Source organism: Bombina bombina, chromosome 2 (assembly GCF_027579735.1).
Source record: "Bombina bombina isolate aBomBom1 chromosome 2, aBomBom1.pri, whole genome shotgun sequence".
NCBI lineage: Eukaryota > Metazoa > Chordata > Amphibia > Anura > Bombinatoridae > Bombina > Bombina bombina.
This window is the reverse complement of record NC_069500.1, coordinates 943,290,555-943,312,007: the sequence shown is the minus strand read 5'-3', so window position 1 is coordinate 943,312,007 and position 21,453 is coordinate 943,290,555. Positions and strand designations below refer to the sequence as shown.

At 38.0% G+C, this 21,453-nt stretch overlaps 1 protein-coding gene across 6 annotated transcripts in view; it reads left to right on the top strand.

Moving 5' to 3' along the window:
- Nucleotides 1-21,453, top strand: part of FAM13A (family with sequence similarity 13 member A) — a 775,968-nt gene that overhangs the window by 556,367 nt on the left and 198,148 nt on the right. For all 6 annotated transcript variants that reach the window (XM_053703428.1, XM_053703423.1, XM_053703425.1 and 3 more), the window contains one exon: nucleotides 20,855-20,896. In XM_053703428.1, coding sequence (XP_053559403.1) covers nucleotides 20,855-20,896 — 42 coding nt within the window. The remainder of the gene's footprint in view (nucleotides 1-20,854; nucleotides 20,897-21,453) is intronic.

The window sequence follows — 21,453 nt, the reverse complement described above, 5'->3', positions numbered from 1 at the left end:
TTAAATTTAAATTGGAAAACCTCCGTGTATTACTAGGGGAGGTCTTAGCAGCTCTCAACGATTGTAACGCTGTTGCAATACCAGAGAAAATGTGTAGGTTGGATAAATACTTTGCGGTACCGGCGAGTACTGACGTTTTTCCTATACCTAAGAGATTAACTGAAATTGTTACTAAGGAGTGGGATAGACCCGGTGTGCCGTTCTCACCCCCTCCAATATTTAGAAAGATGTTTCCAATAGACGCCACCACACGGGACTTATGGCAAACGGTCCCTAAGGTGGAGGGAGCAGTTTCTACTTTAGCTAAGCGTACCACTATCCCGGTGGAGGATAGCTGTGCTTTTTCAGATCCTATGGATAAAAAATTAGAGGGTTACCTTAAGAAAATGTTTGTTCAACAAGGTTTTATATTACAACCCCTTGCATGCATCGCGCCGATCACGGCTGCGGCAGCATTTTGGATTGAGTCTCTGGAAGAGAACCTTAGTTCAGCTACGCTGGACGACATTACGGACAGGCTTAGAGTCCTTAAACTAGCTAATTCATTCATTTCGGAGGCCGTAGTACATTTAACCAAACTTACGGCTAAGAATTCAGGATTCGCCATTCAGGCACGCAGGGCGCTGTGGCTAAAATCCTGGTCGGCTGATGTAACTTCTAAGTCCAAATTACTTAATATACCTTTCAAGGGGCAAACTTTATTTGGGCCCGGTTTGAAAGAAATTATTGCTGACATTACAGGAGGTAAGGGCCACGCTCTACCTCAAGACAAAGCCAAAGCTAAGGCTAGACAGTCTAATTTTCGTCCCTTTCGGAATTTCAAAGCAGGAGCAGCTCCAACTTCCACTGCACCAAAACAGGGAGGAGCTGTTGCTCGTTACAGACAAGGCTGGAAGCCTAACCAGTCCTGGAACAAGGGCAAGCAGGCCAGTAAACCTGCTGCTGCCCCAAAGACAGCATGAACCGAGGGCCCCCGATCCGGGACCGGATCTAGTGGGGGGCAGACTCTCTCTTCGCCCAGGCTTGGGCAAGAGATGTCCAGGATCCCTGGGCGCTAGAGATCATATCTCAGGGATACCTTCTAGACTTCAAATTCTCTCCCCCAAGAGGGAGATTTCATCTGTCAAGGTTGTCAACAAACCAAATAAAGAAGGACGCGTTTCTACGCTGTGTACAAGATCTATTATTAATGGGAGTGATCCATCCGGTTCCGCGGTCGGAACAAGGACAAGGGTTTTACTCAAACCTGTTTGTGGTTCCCAAAAAAGAGGGAACTTTCAGGCCAATCTTGGATTTAAAGATCCTAAACAAATTCCTAAGAGTTCCATCGTTCAAAATGGAAACTATTCGGACAATCTTACCCATGATCCAAGAGGGTCAGTACATGACCACAGTGGATTTAAAGGATGCTTACCTTCACATACCGATTCACAAAGATCATTACCGGTATCTAAGGTTTGCCTTCTTAAACAGGCATTACCAGTTTGTAGCCCTTCCATTCGGATTGGCTACGGCTCCAAGAATCTTTACAAAGGTTCTGGGTGCCCTTCTGGCGGTACTAAGACCGCGAGGAATTTCGGTAGCTCCGTACCTAGACGACATTCTGATACAAGCTTCAAGCTTTCAAACTGCCAAGTCTCATACAGAGTTAATTCTGGCATTTCTAAGGTCGCATGGATGGAAAGTGAACGAAAAGAAGAGTTCTCTCTTTCCTCTCACAAGAGTTCCATTCTTGGGGACTCTTATAGATTCTGTAGAAATGAAGATTTATCTGACAGAAGACAGATTAACAAAGCTTCTAAATGCATGCCGTGTCCTTCATTCCATTCAACTCCCGTCAGTAGCTCAATGCATGGAGGTGATCGGCTTAATGGTAGCAGCAATGGACATAGTTCCCTTTGCACGCCTACATCTCAGACCGCTGCAATTGTGCATGCTGAGTCAGTGGAATGGGGATTACTCAGATTTGTCCCCCACTCTGAATCTGGATCAAGAGACCAGAAACTCTCTTCTATGGTGGCTTTCTCGGCCACATCTGTCCAGGGGGATGCCGTTCAGCAGGCCGGACTGGACAATTGTAACAACAGACGCCAGCCTTCTAGGTTGGGGCGCTGTCTGGAATTCTCTGAAGGCTCAGGGACAATGGAGTCAGGAGGAAAGTCTCCTGCCAATAAACATTCTGGAATTGAGAGCAGTTCTCAATGCCCTTCTAGCTTGGCCCCAGTTAAAGACTCAGGGGTTCATCAGGTTTCAGTCGGACAACATCACGACTGTAGCTTACATCAACCATCAAGGAGGGACAAGAAGCTCCCTAGCAATGATAGAAGTATCAAAGATAATTCGCTGGGCAGAGTCTCACTCTTGCCACCTGTCAGCAATCCACATCCCGGGAGTGGAGAACTGGGAGGCGGATTTCTTGAGTCGCCAGACTCTTCATCCGGGGGAGTGGGAACTTCATCCGGAGGTCTTTGCCCAAATACTTCAACGTTGGGGCAAACCAGAGATAGATCTCATGGCGTCTCGCCAGAACGCCAAACTTCCTCGCTACGGATCCAGACCCAGGGATCCGGGAGCGGTTCTGATAGATGCTTTGACAGCACCTTGGAACTTCAGGATGGCTTATGTGTTTCCACCCTTCCCACTGCTTCCTCGATTGATTGCCAAAATCAAACAGGAGAGAGCATCAGTGATTCTAATAGCGCCTGCATGGCCGCGCAGGACTTGGTATGCAGATCTAGTGGACATGTCATCCTGTCCGCCTTGGTCTCTACCTCTAAGACAGGACCTTCTGATTCAGGGTCCATTCAAACATCAAAGTCTAACTTCTCTGAAGCTGACTGCTTGGAAATTGAACGCTTGATTTTATCAAAACGTGGTTTTTCTGAGTCGGTTATTGATACCCTGATACAGGCTAGGAAGCCTGTTACCAGAAAGATTTACCATAAAATATGGCGTAAATACCTATACTGGTGTGAATCCAAAGATTACTCCTGGAGTAAGGTTAGGATTCCTAGGATATTGTCTTTTCTACAAGAAGGTTTAGAAAAGGGTTTATCGGCTAGCTCATTAAAGGGACAGATCTCAGCTCTGTCCATCTTGTTACACAGGCGTCTGTCAGAAAATTCAGACATCCAGGCCTTTTGTCAGGCTTTAACTAGGATCAAGCCTGTGTTTAAAACTGTTGCTCCGCCATGGAGTTTAAACTTAGTTCTTAACGTTTTACAGGGTGTTCCGTTTGAACCCCTTCATTCCATTGATATAAAATTGTTATCTTGGAAAGTTCTATTTTTAATGGCTATTTCCTCGGCTCGAAGAGTCTCTGAGTTATCAGCCCTACATTGTGATTCTCCTTATCTGATCTTTCACTCAGACAAGGTAGTTCTGCGTACTAAACCTGGGTTCTTACCTAAGGTAGTCACTAACAGGAATATCAATCAAGAGATTGTTGTTCCATCCTTGTGTCCAAATCCTTCTTCAAAGAAGGAACGTCTTCTACACAATCTGGATGTAGTTCGTGCCCTCAAGTTCTACTTGCAGGCAACTAAAGATTTTCGCCAAACTTCTTCCCTGTTTGTCGTTTATTCTGGACAGAGGAGAGGTCAAAAAGCTTCTGCTACCTCTCTCTCTTTTTGGCTTCGTAGCATAATACGTTTAGCCTATGAGACTGCTGGACAGCAGCCTCCTGAAAGAATTACAGCTCATTCCACTAGAGCTGTGGCTTCCACTTGGGCCTTTAAGAATGAGGCCTCTGTTGAACAGATTTGCAAGGCTGCAACTTGGTCTTCGCTTCATACTTTTTCCAAATTTTACAAATTTGACACTTTTGCTTCTTCGGAGGCTATTTTTGGGAGAAAGGTTCTTCAGGCAGTGGTTCCTTCTGTATAATGAGCCTGCCTATCCCTCCCGTCATCCGTGTACTTTTGCTTTGGTATTGGTATCCCAGAAGTAATGATGACCCGTGGACTGATCACACATAACAGAAGAAAACATAATTTATGCTTACCTGATAAATTCCTTTCTTCTGTTGTGTGATCAGTCCACGGCCCGCCCTGTTTTTTAAGGCAGGTACATATTTTTTAAATTATAATTCAGTCACCACTACACCCTTGGTTTCTCCTTTCTCGTTGGTCTTTGGTCGAATGACTGGAGGTGACGTAGAGGGGAGGAGCTATATAGCAACTCTGCTGGGTGAATCCTCTTGCACTTCCTGTAGGGGAGCAGATAATATCCCAGAAGTAATGATGACCCGTGGACTGATCACACAACAGAAGAAAGGAATTTATCAGGTAAGCATAAATTATGTTTTTGTTTCTGAATCTAGTAAGAAGGCTATGTCTGTTATTCCTCCTTCTAGTAAACATAAAAAGTCTTTTAAAACTTCTCTTTATCCAGATGAATTTTTAAATGAACATCATCATTCTGATTCTAATGATTCTTCTGGTTCAGAGGATTCTGTTTCAGAGGTTGATGCTGATAAATCTATTTATCTATTTATTTAAAATGGAATTTATTCGTTCTTTACTTAAAGAAGTCCTAATTGCATTAGAAATTGAGGATTCTGGTCCTCTTGATACTAAATCTAAACGTTTAGACAAGGTCTTTAAATCTCCTGTAGTTATTCCAGAAGTTTTTCCTGTCCCTAGTGCTATTTCTGAAGTAATCTCCAGGGAATGGAATAATTTGGGTAATTAATTTACTCCTTCTAAACGTTTTAAGCAATTATATCCTGTGCCGTCTGACAGATTAGAGTTTTGGGACAAAATCCCTAAAGTTGATGGGGCTATCTCTACCCTTGCTAAACGTACTACTATTCCTACGGCAGATGGTACTTCCTTTAAGGATCCTTTAGATAGGAAAATTGAATCCTTTCTAAGAAAAGCTTATTTGTGTTCAGGTAATCTTCTTAGACCTGCTATATCTTTGGCGGATGTTGCCGCAGCTTCAACTTTTTGGTTGGAAACTTTAGCGCAACAAGTAACAGATCATGATTCTCATAACATTATTATTCTTCTTCAACATGCTAATAATTTTATCTGTGATGCCATTTTTGATATTATCAGAGTTGATGTCAGGTTTATGTCTCTAGCTATTTTAGCTAGAAGAGCTTTATGGCTTAAAACTTGGAATGCTGATATGTCTTCTAAATAGACTCTACTTTCCCTTTCTTTCCAGGGTAATAAATTGTTTGGTTCTCAGTTGGATTCTATTATCTCAACTGTTACTGGTGGGAAAGGAACTTTTTTACCACAGGATAAAAAATCTAAGGGTAAAAACAGGGCTAATAATCGTTTTCGTTCCTTTCGTTTCAACAAAGAACAAAAGCCTGATCCTTCATCCTCAGGAGCAGTTTCAGTTTGGAAACCATCTCCAGTCTGGAATAAATCCAAGCCTTCTAGAAAAGCAAAGCCAGCTTCTAAGTCCACATGAAGGTGCGGCCCTCATTCCAGCTCAGCTGGTAGGGGGCAGATTACGTTTTTTCAAAGAAATTTGGATCAATTCTGTTCACAATCTTTGGATTCAGAACATTATTTCAGAAGGGTACAGAATTGGTTTCAAGATAAGACCTCCTGCAAAGAGATTTTTTCTTTCCTGTGTCCCAGTAAACCCAGCGAAAGCTCAAGCATTTCTGAAATGTGTTTCAGATCTAGAGTTGGCTGGAGTAATTATGCCAGTTCCAGTTCTGGAACAGGGGCTGGGGTTTTATTCGAATCTCTTCATTGTACCAAAGAAGGAGAATTCCTTCAGACCAGTTCTGGATCTAAAAATATTGAATCGTTATGTAAGGATACCAACATTCAAAATGGTAACTGTAAGGACTATCCTGCCTTTTGTTCAGCAAGGGCATTATATGTCTACAATAGATTTACAGGATGCATATCTGCATATTCCGATTCATCCAGCTCACTATCAGTTTCTGAGATTCTCTTTCCTAGACAAGCATTACCAGTTTGTGGCTCTGCCGTTTGGCCTAGCAACAGCTCCAAGAATTTTTACAAAGGTTCTCGGTGCCCTTCTATCTGTAATCAGAGAACAGGGTATTGTGGTATTTCCTTATTTGGACGATATCTTGGTACTTGCTCAGTCTTCACATTTAGCAGAATCTCATACGAATCGACTTGTATTGTTTCTTCAAAAACATGGTTGGAGGATCAATTTACCAAAAAGTTCATTGATTCCTCAGACAAGGGTAACCTTTTTAGGTTTTCAGATAGATTCAGTGTCCATGACTCTGTCTCTGACAGACGAGAGACGTCTAAAATTGGTTTCAGCTTGTCGAAACCTTCAGTCTCAATCATTCCCTTCGGTAGCCTTATGCATGGAAATTCTAGGTCTTATGACTGCTGCATCGGACGCGATCCCCTTTGCTCGTTTTCACATGCGACCTCTTCAGCTCTGTATGCTGAACCAATGGTGCAGGGATTACACAAAGATATCTCAATTAATATCTTTAAAACCGATTGTACGACACTCTCTGACGTGGTGGACAGATCACCATCGTTTAGTTCAGGGGGCTTCTTTTGTTCTTCCGACCTGGACTGTAATTTCAACAGATGCAAGTCTTACAGGTTGGGGAGCTGTGTGGGGGTCTCTGACAGCACAAGGGGTTTGGGAATCTCAGGAGGTGAGATTACCGATCAATATTTTGGAACTCCGTGCAATTTTCAGAGCTCTTCAGTCTTGGCCTCTTCTGAAGAGAGAATCGTTCATTTGTTTTCAGACAGACAATGTCACAACTGTGGCATACATCAATCATCAAGGAGGGACTCACAGTCCTCTGGCTATGAAAGAAGTATCTCGAATTCTGGTTTGGGCGGAATCCAGCTCCTGTCTAATCTCTGCGGTTCATATTCCAGGTATAGACAATTGGGAAGCGGATTATCTCAGTCGCCAAACGTTGCATCCGGGCGAATGGTCTCTTCACCCAGAGGTATTTCTTCAGATTGTTCAAATGTGGGAACTTCCAGAAATAGATCTGATGGCTTCTCATCTAAACAAGAAACTTCCCAGGTATCTGTCCAGATCCCGGGATCCTCAGGCGGAGGCAGTGGATGCATTATCACTTCCTTAGAAGTATAATCCTGCCTATATCTTTCCGCCTCTAGTTCTTCTTCCAAGAGTAATCTCCAAGATTCTGAAGGAATGCTCGTTTGTTCTGCTGGTAGCTCCAGCATGGCCTCACAGGTTTTGGTATGCGGATTTTGTCCGGATGGCCTCTTGCCGTTAAGACCAGACCTTCTGTCGCAAGGTCCTTTTTTCCATCAGGATCTCAAATCCTTAAATTTAAAGGTATGGAGATTGAACGCTTGATTCTTGGTCAAAGAGGTTTCTCTGACTCTGTGATTAATACTATGTTACAGGCTCGTAAATCTGTATCTAGAGAGATATATTATAGAGTCTGGAAGACTTATATTTCTTGGTGTCTTTCTCATCATTTTTCCTGGCATTCTTTTAGAATTCCGAGAATTTTACAGTTTCTTCAGGATGGTTTAGATAAAGGTTTGTCCGCAAGTTCCTTGAAAGGTCAAATCTCTGCTCTTTCTGTTCTTTTTCACAGAAAGATTGCTAATCTTCCTGATATTCATTGTTTTGTACAAGCCTTGGTTCGTATAAAACCTGTCATTAAGTCAATTTCTCCTCCTTGGAGTTTGAATTTGGTTCTGGGGGCTCTTCAAGCTACTCCGTTTGAACCTATGCATTCATTGGACATTAAATTACTTTCTTGGAAAGTCTTGTTCCTTTTGGCCATCTCTTCTGCCAGAAGAGTCTCTGAATTGTCTGCTCTTTCTTGTGAGTCTCCTTTTCTGATTTTTCTTCAGGATAAGGCGGTGTTGCGAACTTCTTTTAAATTTTTACCTAAGGTTGTGAATTCCAACAACATTAGTAGAGAAATTGTAGTTCCTTCATTATGCCCTAATCCTAAGAATTCTAAGGAGAAATCATTGCATTCTTTGGATGTTGTTAGAGCTTTGAAATATTATGTTGAAGCTACTAAGACTTTCCGAAAGACTTCTAGTCTATTTGTCATCTTTTCCGGTTCTAGAAAAGGCCAGAAAGCTTCTGCCATTTCTTTGGCATCTTGGTTGAAATCTTTAATTCATCATGCCTATGTTGAGTCGGGTAAAACTCCGCCTCAGAGGATTACAGCTCATTCTACTAGGTCAGTTTCTACTTCCTGGGCGTTTAGGAATGAAGCTTCGGTTGATCAGATTTGCAAAGCAGCAACTTGGTCTTCTTTGCATACTTTTACTAAATTCTACCATTTTGATGTGTTTTCTTCTTCTGAAGCAGTTTTTGGTAGAAAAGTACTTCAGGCAGCTGTTTCAGTTTGAATCTTCTGCTTATGTTTTCATTTAAACTTTATTTTGGGTGTGGATTATTTTCAGCAGGAATTGGCTGTCTTTAATTTATCCCTCCCTCTCTAGTGACTCTTGCGTGGAAAGATCCACATCTTGGGTAGTCATTATCCCATACGTCACTAGCTCATGGACTCTTGCTAATTACATGAAAGAAAACATAATTTATGTAAGAACTTACCTGATAAATTCATTTCTTTCATATTAGCAAGAGTCCATGAGGCCCACCCTTTTTTGTGGTGGTTATGATTTTTTTGTATAAAGCACAATTATTCCAATTCTTTATTTTTTATGCTTTCGCACTTTTTTCTTATCACCCCACTTCTTGGCTATTCGTTAAACTGATTTGTGGGTGTGGTGAGGGGTGTATTTATAGGCATTTTGAGGTTTGGGAAACTTTGCCCCTCCTGGTAGGAATGTATATCCCATACGTCACTAGCTCATGGACTCTTGCTAATATGAAAGAAATTAATTTATCTGGTAAGTTCTTACATAAATTATGTTTTTAAACAACATTCCAATTTACTTCTATTATCTAATTTGCTTAAGTCTTTAGATATCCTTTGTTGAAGAAATTGCAATGCACATCAGTGAGCCAATCACATGAAGCATCTATATGCAGCAACCAATCGGCAGCTACTGAGCCTATCTAGATATGCTTTTCAGCAAAGTATATCAAGAGAATGAATTAAATTAGATAATAGAAGTAAATTAGAAAGTTCTTTAAAATTGCATGCTCTTTCTAAATCATGAAAGAAAAAAATTTGGGTTTCATGTCCCTTTAAAGTGAAGGTCAGTTTTCATGTGAAAGTGCCCGTTTTAAAAAAAAAAAAAAAAAAAAAAAAAACTATTAAAAACAGGGGCACTTTCATTCATGAAAATTGACATTTCAGACGTTTTTTTTAAATATACTTACCTTTTCTTCTTGAAGCTGCTCCAGTGCTTCACCAGCCCTTCGCAAGCCTCTTCATATGTCAGCAATGACTATTTCAGCATCCTCCAATCACGGCTTCCCCCCGGGGTAATCATTGCCTGAGGCAACGCTGTGATTGGAGGAAGCCGGTTTCGTCATTGCTGGGTAAGTAAACCAGGAAGAAGCAGGCAGGGCATCATTTCAGAACGGCGATCCGGCGTTTCAGAAGAACAAGGTAAGTATTTTTAAAATACGGTGCCATGTCAATTTTCATGAATGAAAGTGCCCCTGTTTTTAATCGTTTTTGTAAAAACCGTGCACTTTAACATGAAAATTGACCTTCACTTTAACCCAGTTACCTAGAATGATCTCCTGCTTATTGTGCTGTTGAATGTGGATAAAGTTATTTACTATTTTTAAAGGGACAGTATACACCAATTTCCATATAACTGCATGTAATAGACAATACTATAAAGAATAATATGCACATATCTAAAAATCAAGTATAAAACAATTTAAAAACTTACTTAAAAGTTCCCAACTTAGCTCTGTTGAAAATGTAGCTAAAACTCCCACTGCAAGTGGGAAATAACAGACACTTCCCCTCTCCCCCTTCTTCTGTATATGAAAAGACTCTTTACACAAACATCAGTATTCTCCTAAAACTTTGGGGCTTGGTTAGGTGTCTGAAAATAAGAGCAATGTTATTTAAAAATAAACAAAACTATAAATTAAAAAAACAAAACAAAAAAAAAAAACTTTATGGGCTATATAAATAGATCTTCAAAACATTTATGCAAAGAAAAAACTAGTGTATAATGTCCCTTTAAGTGACAGGAGACACTGTGTTTCTTCCTCTCTATTGTGTAATATAATAATTTAAAACATACAAACTTTTCACTTTATTAGTAGCTCAGCAAATCACAGGGGTATCGACCACACCATCCAGCAAAGCAGCACACACTCCCTATGGGCCATATAATTCACAGAAGAGGGTACACACATTCGCAGTGTCACTGCCACAATAAGACAGTGGTTTGCAATATTGTGTCCACAATATTTTATAAACTAGCAAAATAGACGGTTGCTTACACCCAGCCTATCGAACAATAGTGAATTGCTGTATTGTGACCACTTATCACTGGAGTAGTAAAGTCAGTCCAGGAAAGGACCCTGAGGTTGGGAAGTGACAATGAGACACACTGCCCCAGCACGGAGGTTTAGACCCAGGACATGACAAATCCAGAGGGCAAAACAAAATCAAGGTTGGATCAGGCCAAAGGTCAATACCGGGCAAGCTAAATACAGTAGTCACGAATATAGTCACTATCAAAGAAGATAGAGACTAAAAGAATGCACTTGGATAGCACTTCTGTTCCATGAAAATAACATTGAGACTCATATGGACCTTAAACAACCACTGCAGGTCAAGGGTTGAGAGAAAATATTAAAACATAACTTTTATTAACTTAACGTTTACTAAAAAAGTGTACTGTGTGAGTGTGTGTATTTTTTAAAAACACATAGCAACTTTGCTCATAATAAAAGTGGCTTGTAATATTGGGTGAATAATATTGGGTGAATAAATCAGTGTAGTGCTTTCGCTATTTTGTACTAAATCACTTATTACATATTCCTATAGTACATATAGGAAACACAGCACACACTATTTTGATATTTAAGCTATGGCTAGTAAATTCGAGACTGATAGACAAACAAGGGAGCAAAAAAGACTGGCTGATATGAATGAAGTCTTTAATAATCCAACAAACACCAGTACGGATATAACTTCAAACAACTTAGATAGCCTACTAAGAGAATTACACAAGAATCTCTTTAAACAAGACAAACTCTGGTGGGACAAACAATTTTGTGAGCAGTATATTCAGAGGAATTTAATACCGAGGGGCTTAAGAATACAACTCTTCCCAGCATTCGAATTTAAACAAAAAAATCTAAGTATGGAATGGGAAGAAGCCTTAAGCGAATGCTCTGCCAAACTAATGAAAATCCTCATTAAACATGACACCTCTGAATATGAGAGACTAGAAGAGATAATCCAAAGTCAAAATGAGCAACTGAAGCAATTTGAACAAATGCAAGAATTTGAAAATACATACAAAAAATATCAAAAAGAATTGGATAAATATGAAAATGAAATCAAGACAACTAAGAAGGGCAAATTACAAAGAGACATACAAGACTTTAACAATAACAAAGTCTATAAATGGCGAAACAAAACCAGTATAACCAATTATAGATCACAGAAAAGGGTTAATATTGTGGAAACCGACATATCAGATACAGATAACGAAGATACTGATAACAATGGGGAAGAAACAGCTGCTCAAGCATCTACTTCCAGTAATACAACCATAGTGGAAAATAGAAAAAGAAAATCTTTTTTAGAAGAGGACTCAAGCACCGATTCAGAGCCACCAGAAGAGGCGGGTGGAAAAAACAAAAGGCAGACCAGAAACAAAAAGAATCAAAAAGACAAACAGACCAACAAACCACCCAAAAGGAATCCGAGTCCATTCTCGATGATAAGGATGAGAAATTAAGAATTATAAATCTGTCTAACCGAAATTTAACCTCTTTGCATACTAATGTGCTATCTAAAGGCTTGTCCTTTTGTCCACATAACAATCTGGACAAATTTGAGGCAATTAAAGATGTACAACTGTTTCTGCGCAAACTCCTCCTAAAAAGACATTTCACTAACAAAGAACCCGATATTCCATCTGTCGATTGGACAGAAGACGAATTGGAATCGTTACAAATATTAAAAGATCTCAATTCAGAACAAGAGGAATGTGAAATACCAAACTGGCGAAAGACGCTGAAAACCAAATCAAAATACGTTCCCCCTAACACTTGTGCCAATATAGAAGTCTTCAATCAAATTGTATGTGAAAGTATCAACAAATTAGATATTACCACTAAACAACACAACCTATCGAAAAAAGAAAGAGATATTCTTTCAGAAATGGAATCCTGGAATGATGTCATAATACGTAACGCCGACAAGGGCGGTAATATCGTGATATGGCCTACAGAAATGTATTTGGAAGAGGCAAAACTTCAATTAAATAATAAAACTTGCTATAAAGAACTATGGAGTAATCCCACAGGAGATTTCCACACTCAATACAACAAAGTGATAGATGTAGCCTTCAAAAATGGCATAATCAATACCAAGGAAAAGAAGTTCCTGACTGTCTTGCATCCCAAAGTTGCAACATTCTACTTAATCCCTAAAGTCCACAAAAATAGCCAAAAACCGCCTGGCAGACCAATCGTTTCCGGTAATGAAAACCTAACGGAAAAGGCGAGTCAATATGTGGATTTTAGATTAAGACCATTCCTAACACAACTATCATCATATGTGAAAGACACCATGGAAGTGCTACAAATAATACAGGACATTTACATTTCCAAAAACACTTGGTTAGTGTCCTGTGATGTGGAATCACTGTATACTAGCATTGATCACAAACTAGGACTAAATGCCATCCAATACTTTCTTGATATGTCTTCTGATGAAAGCCCGGATCATAACCAATTCACACTTAATCTACTCAAATTCGTGTTAACCAAAAACTATTTTCTCTTCAATAATAAGTTCTACCTCCAAACTCAAGGTACTGCCATGGGCACAGCTTGCGCTCCTACCTACGCAAATTTATTCTTGGGATGGTGGGAGCAAACTGTGGTATTTAGTGACACAAATGACAAATATATTGACAAGATTCCTGTATGGATCCGGTACATAGACGACATCCTGTTTCTATGGGAGGGCACCGAAAAAGATCTAGAAACCTTTCTATCCAAGTTAAATCAGAACAATTTAAACATCAGATTGACGCATTACAAAAGTCAGACCCAAATCTCTTTTTTGGATCTATTAATTTGTAAGGAAGATGACGGCTCCCTGATTACAGATCTGTATCGAAAAGAAACAGCTACAAACAATGTCCTATTTGCCACAAGCGCCCATGCACCAAACACTACAAAATCCTTACCAATTGGAGAATTCTTGAGACTTAGGAGAAATTGCTCACAAGATACAACCTTCAAGATAAGAGCTGCAGAACTGGAAAAACGTCTACTCCTAAGGGGATACAGCAAAAGATCGATCCGCGTAGCCAAGACGAGAGCATTAAAAACTGCTAGATCTGAGTTACTAAAAACAAAAACCAAAACAGGTGATAACAAAACCAGACTAGTACTCACATATAATCAGCAAACAAAACAAATTGTGAATATAATCAACAACAACTGGCATATACTACAAGCGGACCCCCTCTTAAAGAACATAATAGGGGACAGAGTCCAACTCAGCTATCGTAGAAATAGAAATTTAAAAGAAATGCTGAGCCCCAGTCACTTTGTACAAAAAACCAGTAAAACGAGACCACCAGAAAGAGGTTCATATTTATGTGGAAACTGCTCCTCATGTGGCAATATGACCAAAAAGAAATCCATCATTGACAGGTTTGGGAAAAACCATCAAATTAAGAGTTATATCAATTGCAATTCTAGTGGAGTCATCTATGTTCTACAATGCACATGCCCCAAATTATATATTGGGATGACGACTAGAACTGTACACACCCGTCTGATGGAACACCTGCGAAACATCCGTAATGCCCCCAAAGATCTATCTAAAAACAAGAAAATCACGTCCGTAGCTTCGCATTTCCTTAAATACCACCAATCCAAAACCTCTGAATTAAAATGCTTTGGAATTCAGAAGATATCCTTAGGACTAAGAGGAGGAGACTTGGAAACATCTCTACTTAAGGCAGAAGCAAAATGGATATATTTAATGGACAGCGTATATCCCAAAGGCATGAATGAACAGAACAATTATTCTATGTTCATATGAAGGATTAGAATATTTCTGACAAAGGAAATAATACCAATTGCTACAAACAAACATCACAGCACCCAGTGCATATAAAAGAGATGTAAATTACAACTGATGAATAATGGGTTCAATACCAAGCAGTAAATTTAACACCTTACAATAGAAAGATGCACAACACTCACTCTCAAAACAAAGAGAATTTAAACCTCCTAATTTCACTTATACATGTATCTCTCTAAATGTTAGTATAGAAGAGACACTACATACAATGGTTAATAGATAAAAAAAATTTCATTATATAAATAAAAAAATGTTTTTTACCACTTTCTCCACCACCACACGTGTGAATTTTTTCCCCCTTTTTGCATCACCTTTATTCACGCTTGACATGTCAGCTCATGCTCATTCCTATATCACCACTCTCACTCTACTTCAGAGTGGACCTTAATTAATTAATTCCCCCTTTATGTTTTATAGTACCTCACCAGTCCAGTACTTATGTCACAGGGCTCCATGCTCCCCTTAGACCCCAATTTACCAGATGATCACACTTCACCATTTATTTTCTAACACTATCCTTGGTTGTTTATATTTCACATATCAACCCCGAAACACATAATGTTTTAAATTATTAAAATTATTCTAAAATTATACAAAATAAATGTTGTTGCAGTTTTGCCAATCAGTCACTTGATCCCAGACCACACTAACCTAAATACTTTAGGACCAATTCATTTAATCTCTTTTTGAGTTAATATATACAAAACTTTTTACACAGCATTCAGTCACAATATCAACATCAATACTGTCCAGGACATGACAGTATAGATTCATTCAATCATAAGACTTAATAGTTTTCAATATGAGAGAAGTACAAGTTATGCTCTTAGGTAAATTCTAATGCCAGATCAGTCATTGACCTCCTTTCAATTCAGTGTAAGTCATATGACTCACTATTCAGAAGCACACTAGATGCTTTATAATAATACAGCCAAACCTTGGTGACAATCAATATAAATTTATTCATAACATCAAGAGTAAGATCTGTCAATATATGGTAAAATTTAAAAATTGATAAGAATATAAGCCAAACCTTGGTGATAATCAATATAAATATATTTGTAACATCAAGAGTAAGATCTGTTAATATATGGTAAAATTCAAAAACTGTAACCATAGATTATTCAATAAATAAATATTCACAATTATGCTATAATCTGTTCTGCTATACACCGCTTAGAAGAACAAAACAGAAAACACATTTCTAATGATATATGCCTCCTTGATAGAAAGGTAATGAAAGGAGTAGTTCTATAAATATTCGATAAAAACATATTTGAATGTAACATGTATCTTTTGATGATATACAAGCGCAGTTGGAATAAATATTAAAGGACAATTCTGTCATTCAAAGTACATTGAATGCCACTTCCAGTCTGTCATCTCTTCAAGCGATCCTTCGTAAGTCCGACGAATATGTTTCCAATGGCTCAAGTCAATCAAAGTCTAATCACGCCTCCTCTTAGTTCTGAGAGTATTGGGATTGGTCTAAATGCAGCCAATGGGTTGCCGCCTATGCATTTAAATACCCTGAGACGCCGGCGCGCGTCACCTTTGAAAAAGCCGAAACGCTATCGGCGAAACATGTTAGGGAAGGGTAGCTGTTAATACCCTGTTTAGCCTTTTTTTAATGGCATAGCTAACTTAAATAAATTTACTTAGACAGTGGCAATTTGGACTAGATTCCAACTTTAAGGAATACGAATACAGTTTTCAATAACGAGATTAAAGAGCGTGCTATATCTGAACAGCATAAGAGCTGTAACTGTTAACTATTGCACAAGACCGCCAAAATATATATACCTAAATAAGTATACTTCTACAACTAAAAATTACAGCGGCAAGCCAGGCGCAAATGCTACTGGCACATTATATGCTAACATTATAACGCTAACACTGCTAACCGGGCATAACTGAATATTAACAAAATTATATTATTTAAGAATATGTTGTTAACCGTATAAGATCACTGGAAGCAGACGTCAATACTTTCAGTGTCAAAACATAGCTAGGACAATACAAATCTTTCAGTAGCGTGATTAAAGAGCGTGCTATATCTGAACAGCATAATAGCTGTAACCGATACTTCTAGAACTAAAAACTACAGCGGCAAACAAGGCGCAAATGCTACTGGCATAGTATATGTTAACATTATAACGCTAACACTGCTAACCGCTCATTACTGAATGTTAACAAAATTATAGTATTTAAAAATCTGGTGTTAACCGTATTAGATCACTGAAAGCAGACGCTAATACTAACAGTGTCAAAACTCAGTTAGGATAATACAAATTTTATATAGATATATCTAAAATACTATACAATCCAATGTAGTTAACATATCTCTATGGTTGTTTGAGTAATGGTAGTAGAACCAAAAAATTAATATTATTTTTGATTAAAAAATTGAATAACACAAACTTGAAAAAATCTTTGAAACAAGTTGTGTCAAAAGTACACCAAGCACCTTTACATGCCATACATTAATCAAAAATAAGCAAAAAGTTTGCTGCATCAAGTGTCCTAAGCACACAATACATGTGTAAACTGAGAACAAAATATCTCAAGTGATACTGTTACCCCATTGAATGATAAATTGGAACAGTAAACAACAAACTTTTATTAATAACAAATACCTGTGTATCACACAGTTAAAAATCATAGTTATATTATTCACAAGGTTGCTTAATATGATACACTTTTGATGGCATGTGGAGTTTTTGAATCCCTAAGTGGTGTACAATATTAAAGAACACAAACCAACTCGTTACTTGATAAATGGATATTACCAATTAAAAATATATATACCCAAGAAGAATATTCCAAGTCCAAAGAAATTTATTCACCCAATATTACAAGCCACTTTTATTATGAGCAAAGTTGCTATGTGTTTTTAAAAAATACACACACTCACACAGTACACTTTTTTAGTAAACGTTAAGTTAATAAAAGTTATGTTTTAATATTTTCTCTCAACCCTTGACCTGCAGTGGTTGTTTAAGGTCCATATGAGTCTCAATGTTATTTTCATGGAACAGAAGTGCTATCCAAGTGCATTCTTTTAGTCTCTATCTTCTTTGATAGTGACTATATTCGTGACTAGTGTTGTTTTATGCACAAGCACTCAAGCTCATTGGGTATATATATACCTATTAATTAAATACAGACACTTAAGTAATACACACAGGTATATGCAATTCAGGTACATAAATTTTACACCATTGGTAACTAACCTGAATATGTTGTGTATATATTGAATCAAAAAATAGAGCGTTCCTTCTCATCAGTGTAGTGCTTTCGCTATTTTGTACTAAAAAGCTAAATACAGTGCCAAATCGGGATCCAAAGGGTTAAGCAATGTCCAGGCCAAAGGTCAGAATCGTGTGGGCAACAACAGAACCAAATCAGAATCCAAATGCTGAGTCCAGGAAACAGGCAGGGGTCGTACACAGAACAGCAGAAACAGGAATGGAAGTAGAACACCCAGGAATACAGTCATACAACGCAGGAAGTTTTTATATGGTGTTGATTGAGTAATTTCCTGCAGTTTGCAGGCAGGTGAAGGCAGGGAGCTAGCCAGAGCAGTCAGTAGAATAAGTCATTCTCAAACAGAGCCCGAGTTCTCCAGTTGCTCATGAGGGAAGGCAACCGGCAAGAGACCAGAGGCCAAGGATCAATTCCACACATTGTGACACAATTGTTTTCCCATAGCAGTTTCACTATGCTTCTGTGATGTCTCTTCTATAAATCATTCTGTCAGTACTTGCCATTGGGAGTGCGCACTGTGAAATGAAACCTAAATATTTGTTTTATGATTCACATAGAGAAAACAATTTTAAACAACTTTCCAGTTTTACTTCTAGTATCTAATTTGCTTAATTCTCTTGGTATCCTTGGTTGAAGAATCAGCAATGCACTACTGGGCGTTAACTGACCGCATTGGGTGAGACAGTCACAAGGCATAGATATGCCGCCACCAATCGGCAGTTCTTGAGCATACCTAAGTATCCATTTCAACAAGGGATACCAAAAGAACAAAACAAATTAGATAGTAGAAGTAAATTTTAAAGTTGTTTAAAATAATTTGCTCTATCTGAAAGAAAGATTGGGGTTCATGCAGGTTTTAAAGTATGGGGGCAAAAAAAAAAAGATAAAAGACTTTTTCGGGTATAAAGGGTGGGCTAAAATTAGCATCTTGATGTGACACGTATTGGTGCCACATTATCTTACATAATTGTGAGGGGTAGTGATTGGATGAAGACTGATACATAATATAGAGGAAAGGAAACTTTGAAATACATCAAGAAAATATATATACTGCTTGCAAAGTGTTATTGCGTCGTCTCTTAATACATTTGTCGAATACGCTTTTCAACTCTATTTTAAGGGACATTGTACTTAACAGATATGAGTTTATCTGATGCATGAACATCTTTTAAAAAGAGTTGGCCTCCCTCATCCCCCTCTGTGAGGTTTATTTCTTCCATTGTATCGTGTTTATATAGGTTTTCTGTAGCCATTACTGCAGTATTGACATTTTTAGTATAGGCAACGGTTTTAACAAACAAAAAACAATAACGGCTATTTGAAATGACAAAATTAAAAATAAGGGATACTTGTAAACAAATTAATACATCAAGTGCGTAAAATGGATCATTGTGATCACGTTAAAGGAGATACAATCTTACAGTACAATGACCCTTTAATGGTTTTCTATGGACCATTAAATATAGAATTGCATAATCAACAAATGAATAATTACAAAATGGCAATGCAATAGCATTTAGTCTGAATTTTAGATTGGTAGTAGTAGTAGATTTCTGGTAGTTCCTTACATTTTCTTTCTCCCTGTGTCATGTGACTGCCATCGGCCAGTCACAAAATTCATATACATATATACTATGATCGCCTGCTGAGTAGAAGCTTATAAAAATATTGTGTATATTTTGATAATGAAAGTAAAATGCAAAGCTGTTTAAAATTGCATGCTCTCTCTGAATCATGAAAGTTTAACTTTGGCTTTAGCATACCTCCCAACATTTCAAAATTCAGTACACTTGCACATGCATATACACACACACACACACACACACTACATAGCATACACTTACACATGCAGATACACACACACACTACATAGCTTACACTTATACATGCAAACACACACACACACACACACACTACATATTATGCACTTATACATGCAGATACACACACACACACACACACACACACTACATAGTATACACTTAAAGATGCAGATACACACACACACTACATAGTATACACTTATACATGCAGATACACACACACACTACATAGTATACACTTATACTTGCAGATACACACACACACTACATAGCTTACACTAATGCATGTCGATACACACACACTACATAGCTTACACTTATACATACAGATACACACACACACACACACACACACACTACACAGCATACACTTATGCATGCAGATACACACACACACACAAACTACATAGCTTACACTTATACATGCAGATACACACACACACACACACACTACACAGCATACTTATACATGCAGATACATACATACACACACACACACTACATAGCATACACTTATACATGCAGATACACACACATACTTATAGATACAGTTACACACACACACTACATCATATATGGGTATCTGTAATTCATTGTATGAGGTTCTGGGGTTGGCAAGCACATTAGCTGGCAGCCTGAGGCTGCCACTGTTTGTTACCCTGTTGTTAGCACTGCTCATCATATAAAGCTGAAGGCATGCTAGTATTATCACCAGGGGTTAGACGTCATCACTACCAGAGGTTAGAGGTCATCATTACCTGATGTCAGAGGATATACAGTCTTCTTACTCCTGCTTAACCCACACACACCATTCCTTTTCCACAGGGAATCTAACAGGTATCTAACCCTGGGAGAGAAAAGCCAGCTGCTTCTGAGTATGGTTCCAATAGAATAAAAAAAAAAAAAATGAAAAAATATATATATATAAAAAAGAAAAATTAATGCATGGGGCAATGCGGAACAGATTGCTAGCAACCCGGGACAGACCCCTAAAATCGTGACTGTCCTGCAAAAATCGGGACAGTTGGGGGGTATGCTTTAGTTTTCCTTTAACTTGCACTTCTCCTGGGGTCTTATTGAAATATGTTCTTATTTGATATAGCGTAAAGATTTAGAATCATACGTAATCTGTAACGTTCACGTCACCTTTTTATATATGCATCAATTTACAATTCTGCAACTCTTCTTTCCTTATATTATGTTTACTTCCCTGATTTAACACATGATTTCATTATTCCTTTATGGATTTTAGTGAAACTCACTCAGCCCTACATTCACAGCTTGCATACAGCCTATCCCCTACTTTGCACCTTTTTAATATGGGGATGACTGGAAGAAAACAATAGCTGTTTGCAGGATGCGTGTATATCAGGGATTAGATCATGTTGACAGAGGATCAGGCTTTAATCTTCTTTTGGAGATGATGCAAACCGCACAAAACAAAGAGGAATGCAAGAAATAACCTGATAATGCTTCCCCTTTACTAACCTGTAAAAGTTTTGAGTCAATTAACATTGTGTCATTTAATGCAACTTTTGTTTCTGCTTTTTTCTTCCCCCCACAGTGGTCACGTGGCTCAAGTCAGCACTATCACTCCGTCTAGAGAGTAAGTCATTAAGCTATATCTGCATATGTTTGTTTTATGTACGTATAGTCCAGGAACAATGATCTTTCTAGCAGAATAAATGTCTAAAAATTGGTCAATTGTATTTCTTTTTTGTTTACTTTAGGTACCTTTACTAAAACCTGATTCCATGCATCAGTGTTTAAAATGTTATTTTGGAAATGTCTTTTAGTTACATGTGTTTTATATGTTATATTGACAAATGTATGATCTAAGGATATAAAGTGACATTACCAACAAATAATGTTTACTATTTAAGGCCAGAATTTTTTAAAAATGATTATTATTATTATTATTATTATCATTATTATTATTATTATTAAAAAAAAAAAAACTCTACCTTTTTTTTTTTTTTTTTTTTTGCACTTTATTAGAAAATAAAAAGTTATAGGTAGTCCTTTTTTTGTTCCTTGACCTTTTTATAATCTTTTAGCAGAGTGAATGACATTTGTCTTCTGCACTTGTACAACAGATAATTTCTTCTGTTAAGTGTGATCAGTCCACGGGTCATCATTACTTCTGGGATATTACTCCTCCCC